The sequence below is a fragment of the Hippopotamus amphibius genome, chromosome 13 (genome assembly GCF_030028045.1).
Source record: "Hippopotamus amphibius kiboko isolate mHipAmp2 chromosome 13, mHipAmp2.hap2, whole genome shotgun sequence".
NCBI lineage: Eukaryota > Metazoa > Chordata > Mammalia > Artiodactyla > Hippopotamidae > Hippopotamus > Hippopotamus amphibius.
Genome location: NC_080198.1, coordinates 82,459,583 through 82,465,582, shown reverse-complemented (window position 1 = coordinate 82,465,582; position 6,000 = coordinate 82,459,583). Strand labels below are relative to the sequence as shown.

The following is a 6,000-nucleotide window of genomic DNA, read 5'->3' as shown; positions in this document are numbered from 1 at the left end:
GCATCTCTTGTAGACAGCATATATACAGGTGTTGTTTTTGTATCCATTCAGCCAATCTGTGTCTTTTCGTTGGAGCATTTAATCCATTTACATTTGAGGTAATTATTGATCTGTGTATTCTTATTACCATTTTGTTAATTGTTTTGGATTTGTTTTTGTAGGTCTTTTTTCTTCCTTTCCTCTTTTGCTCTCTTGTGATTTAATGGCTATCTTTAGATTGTGTTTGGATTCCTTTTTCTTGTGTGTGTGTGTGTGTGTGTGTGTATCTATTATAGATTTTTGGTTTATGGTCACTGTGAGGTTTTGATATAGCAGTCCATATATATACATGATTATTTTAAGTCGCCGGTCTCTTTTTTAAAAAATATTTATTTATTTATTTATTTGGCTGCACCAGGTCCTAGTTGCAGCACACAGGATCTTCGTTGCCATATGTGAGATATTCATTGCAGCATGTAGGCTCTTAGTTGCAGCATGTGGGATCAAGCTCCCTGACCAGGGATCAAACCCAGGGCCCCTGCATTGGGAACATGGAGTCTTAACCACTGGACCACCAGGGAAGTCCCATATTGCTGGTCTCTTAATTTTAAGTGCACTTCAAATATCCTGCATTTGCACTCTCCTTCTCTCATGATTAGTGGTTTAGGTATCATATTTGTATGTGAATTATTTCCTACCTTTACTTTGTTTGCCTTTATTGGTGATATTTCTCAATTCATAAATTTCTTGCTTCTAATTGTGGCCTTTTCTTTTCTGCCTAGAGAAGTTCTTTTAGCATTTGTTATAAAGCTGGTTTGGTGGTACTGAATTCTTTTAGCTTCTGCTTGTCTCTAAAGCTTTTGATTTCTCTGTCAAATCTGAGAGACTTGCTGGGTAGAATATTCTTGGTTGTAGGTTTTTCTCTTTCATCACTTTAAATATATTGTGCCATTCTGGCCTGCAGAATTTCTGCTGAAAAAATTATCTGATAACCTTGTGGGGATTCCATTGTATGTTATTTGTTGGTTTTCACCTGTTGCTTTTAATATTTTCTCTTTATCTTTAATTTTCATCAGTTTGATTACTGTGTGTGTCTGTGTGTTCGTCCTTGGGTTAATCCTGAATGGGACTCTCTGCAATTCCTGTTAGGAAAGTTTTATATATGTGGAAGGTTAACTATGTTTCTCAGCCTTGGATAAGTGGCACTCTGTGGGAGGTGTCCTGTGTGTCCCAGCAGTGCACTTCCCTCTTGTCACCCAAGGGCCAGGGACCAGCTGGTCTCAGGGTCGGTTATGATCTGTGTCTGCTGACTTGGTTCTGCAGACTCCCAGATCTTAGTTTTCTTGCTTCTGGTGTCTGCCCCCAGTGGGTGAGGCTGGTCTAGAGGCTTGTGCAGGCTTCGTGGTGGGTGGGGCAGTACCTGCCCCCTGGTGGGTAAAGCTGGGTCTTGGCCCTCTGGTGGGCAGGGCCATGTCAAGGGGCATGTCTAGAGGTGGCTGTGGGCCCAGGAAATTGTTAGGCAGCCTGTCTGCTGGTGGCTGGGGCTGTGTTCCTGCCTTGTTCGTTGCCCTGAGGTGTCCTAGTCCTGGAGCCTACAGACTGTTTGGTGGGGCCAGGTCTTGGTCCCAAAATGGCAGTCTCCAGGACAGTTCATACTGATGGATGCTCCCTGGTACTCCTGCCACCAGTGTCCTTGTCCCCACAGTGAGCCAAAGCAGCCCTCCCCATTCCCAGGAGACCCTCTAAGACCAGCAGGTAGGTCTCGCCCAGGCACCTATGAAGTCACAGCTTTTGCCCTGGGTCCTGGTGCACATGAGACCTTGTGTGCACCTTCCAAGAGTGTTTCCCTCAGTCCTGTGGAGCTCCTGCACTCAAGCCCTGCTGGCCTTCAAAGCCAGATGCTCTGGGGTCTTCTCCTCCTGATGCCAGACCCCCAGGCTGGGGAGCCTGATGTGGGACTCAGAACTCTCCTGTGGGAGAACTGCTGCGATATAATTGTTCTCCAGTTTTGTGAGTCGCCCATCTGGAGGGGATGGGATTTGATTACATCATGTGTGTGTCCCTCCTACCATCTTGTTGGGTTTCTTCTTTATGTCTTTGGATGTAGAATATCTTTTTGGTAGGTTCCAGTCTTTTTAATTAATGATTGTTCACCAGTTAGTTGTCATTTGGTGTGCTTGTAAGAGATGAGCTCAAGGTCCTGTCCTGCCATTTTGTTGTGTTTCATGAAAATGTGGCTCCTTTCTTGTCCAGATAATTGACACAATGCAGTGCTCAAGTTTGTACTTTACTGAGTAGAGCTGGGAAATAAACAAGTCCATTAAGGTTACTCCTTTTCTTCCAGTTGCAAGACACACAATTCCAGAGTAGAAGAGTAATTTCCAGCTAAGCAAGGCCTCTCTGAGGTAATGGCAGTTTGTTAAAGGCTTCTCTCCCCTCCCGTTTTCCCAGATGGCAGTGTGATGCTCAGCTCGGGCCCCTACCCTGTCTAGCCTGAAGGTGGTGTCTTGCACACTATCTTCAGACCTGGGTCTCTGTCCTAGTGAATCTACTGAGGATGTGCTGGGCTCAAGGGGCATTTGGACCCCACCGGGGCCCCCAAAGGGCAATGGGTAATTTCTGGAATGTCTCCTATCCAGTCAGGTATTGCCCAGAACTCAAGAGTCACATCTTTCACTTATACTGAAAGAGCAAATGCTGTTGTAATCTTTAACACATTGTGGACAAGACTTGGAGAATTACAACTTTTGTTTCTTCTTTAGATTTATTTTTCTCCCAAATAAGAGTTTCATAGAGGTAGACTTGTCATTTTTTTAGTGAAGTAATTCAAGTAAGCAATTTTCTGCATCTTTAAGAGTGACTTGAGTCACTGAATTTTTAATTGGTAAAGACAAATATTTCATTGATATTATAATCAAGCTCTTGCCATTTTTCCATGTAGGGTAAGTAAATGTTCCTTTGTTAATCATGGCTAAAAGTCATACAACAAATGGTTTAACTTATTTACATATTTATGTATAGACTGTAAGCATAGAAAAAAGACTGAAGCAATATGATAGCAGTTATTATCTCTGGGTAGTGAATCTCTATGTGCTTTTAATTTTCTATTGTATACACTTCTGTATTTTGCAAATTTTCTATAAGGGGAATGTATTCATTTTATAATATTCTAAAATCCATTATATATTATGTATAACAATAACCATGGTGCAAATAAATGCACAGGAAAAAGACTATAGAATGAAATGAGCCAAAGGGAGTCTTTCATCCATTCATTCATTCAACAGATACTTATTAAGCACCTACAACATAGCAGGGTCATGGCCAGTTTTGAGCACTGCAGTCTTCAGGAATGAACTTAGTTCATTTTTCTTCTTCCTTTTGTACCTCTTAAAAGTTTTATTGTGGGGACTTCCTAGGTGGCATAATGGTTAAGAATCTGCGTGCCAATGCAGAGGACACAGGTTCGATCCCTGCTCCAGGAAGATCCCACATGCCGCAGAGCAACTAAGCCTCAGCACCACAACTATTAAGCCTGCGCCCTAGAGCCCGTGAGCCACAACTGTTGAGCCCACATGCCACAATGACTGAAGCCCCAGCACCTAGAGCCTGTGCTCCGCAACAAGAGAAGCTACTGCAGTGAGGAGCCCACACACCACAATGAAGAGCAGCCCCCGCTCTCTGCAACTAAAGAAAGCCTGTGTGCAGCAACGAAGACCCAACACAGCCAATAAATAAATAAATAAATAAATAAATAAATAAATTTATTTTTTAAAAAAGTTTTATTGTGAATACATTTTTACTTATAAAATGACCAGGCATTATATTTATTTTTAAAAGATTCAGATAGAGCTGTGGTTCAGAAAGGAGTGTGTTGGTATAACTGTAGATATGTTTTAACAGATGAGCTTTTGAGATATTCACTTATTTTTGAAATAATATTGGTATTCCCCATAAAGGCTTTTTCCTGCTCCTTGTAAAATTCATTTCTTTAGCAAACAGAAGCCATAATTTTTAGAAAAAATCTATTTTTATTAGTGAGATTTTATATCACTTTCAACATCTGCCTATCTTAATATAAGTAATTACACTTTTTCTGAAGAGCAGATTTTTATGTTTATTTACTTTTATTTAAATATCTTTTTTTTTTTTCCCAAAAACAAGGTTTGGGGGTAATAAAAATATACAAATGTATAGTGTAAAATGAATTTGAATTTATATAAATGCTGTCTATACCATGTCTTTTTGTGAATGAGATTTATCTTTAGATTTATCTTTTTCACTCTTCTCTTTTTCTTCTGCTTGTTTTTCAAAATAATCTTTAAGGAGATGGTTCAGCTGTGGTTCATACTGGCTTGCGTGTTGCAATCCATCTTCCCTCCCTTAAGAAGAAGATACAAAACATGAGACAAGTAAGTTTTACAGTGGTCTCCACATTATCATTTCACTTATCTCCCACAGTGGCAAATTCAGAGCTCTTCCTACCTGAACCACCCCGAGCACTAACCCAAAAGTCAGTTTTAATTCAAAATGCTTGAATTAAATACATTTTTATTTTACCTTCACAGTGTTGGATCACACGCCCCCATAGTCGATTTTTCCTCAGACAGGCTAAATTTCCTACGATCAACAGATGCCTCCTTCCTCTGGTCAATGCAACATTCATTCTTTTTTCTGAATCAATAAATCCTACTTGTCTGGTCCTTACACACGACAGAATAATGATCTCTTTTTCAGCTCCCTGAAAAGCATCCACTGTGGACACCTGCACAGCGTTCATATTAGGATGGTCAAAGTCCACGGCACTGAGTAAATGACAGAGCTGTGGAGAAGAGAGGACAAGGCTTATGTAGTGCAGACATCATGAAGAACCTGTGCCTTGCAACCTACCCACAGCAGTTGTTATCACTTAACTAATAGTGGGTACTTTTCATTTTCTTTTTTATTACAGAGATTTGGCTAGTTTCTGAAATGATAGATAAATAAGTAGATGAAAATGTAAGTCGTGAAACAAAATCAAAGTGATGATTTATCTTTTGCTGGGAAACTCATTTGGATATGCTAATTTAGAGTTGATAAACTATTAATGAAACAGATGAAAAATACTAAAAATAAATATAAATAAAAACTAGTTAGAAGTAACTGGCATGTGTGTAGATTAATATCTGGTATCTATCTTTGATTTACTGATAAAATGTAATAATAATGAAAGAACATTTTGGAAAACAGATTCAATCCCATCTGCCCCAAAACACAAAGCATACATCATATTTCTTTCCCTCTAATTTGTTTATTTGCATTTTTGCCCCAACAGCTGTAAACTGAATTTAATTAAACCTTGTTAGGTTTACATTTAATTATACGGAAAAAAAACCAGACTAGACAAAAATCTGAATGCTGCTTTTTTAATACATTAACTACAGTCTCAAAAGTTTTTCTAGCACCAAACCAGCACAAAACAAACTACTACAAATGTAATATAAAATATTATAATATGAAATTATAACATTTAATAATGATAAATATCATAATATGTAATACAAACCTTATACATCTGGGATTTGTATAATGTTATTACCCCAATCATAGAGCCCGCTATTCCACTTGCAATCAGTGACTGGATCAGCTTGAGTGTAAAAGCAGCTTCTGCCGCATTATGAAAGCTGTTACCTCTTTCAATCTGGAATAAGAAACAGAACCTAAATTGTATTTCCCAGAAACACTATGGCAAGACCAAGAAAATCATGCAAACAACAACAATAAAATTAAGACAGGAAACTAAACCGTGTTGACTAATGTCATCAACACTAATGTCATTTACCTGTTCCAGTCCTTTAACGTTATAGAAACACAGGGTTGGGAGCCATTCCAGTAAAGGGCTCCTCTCTGTTTCTGAAACGCCATTCATGAGGTTTCCTTCATAAAACAGATCATTAGCAATAGCACTGATTGTAGGGTGACAACGGTACTGGGTTCTCAATAGAACTGGCTTGTGACCCTAAGAAATTTAAGTGCAGAAAA

General features: G+C 39.1%; 1 protein-coding gene across 1 annotated transcript in view; it reads right to left on the bottom strand.

Annotated features, from left to right (window-relative positions):
• Positions 1-3,800: 3,800 nt before the first annotated feature.
• ZGRF1 (zinc finger GRF-type containing 1) overlaps positions 3,801-6,000 on the bottom strand; it is a 64,207-nt gene continuing 62,007 nt past the window's right edge. Inside the window, exons 25-28 of the mRNA XM_057705814.1 lie at positions 5,801-5,977; positions 5,525-5,659; positions 4,540-4,801; positions 3,801-4,361 (exon numbers count right to left, since the gene is read on the bottom strand). Of these exons, the coding sequence (XP_057561797.1) occupies positions 4,210-4,361; positions 4,540-4,801; positions 5,525-5,659; positions 5,801-5,977 (726 nt within the window). The 3' untranslated portion in view covers positions 3,801-4,209. The remainder of the gene's footprint in view (positions 4,362-4,539; positions 4,802-5,524; positions 5,660-5,800; positions 5,978-6,000) is intronic.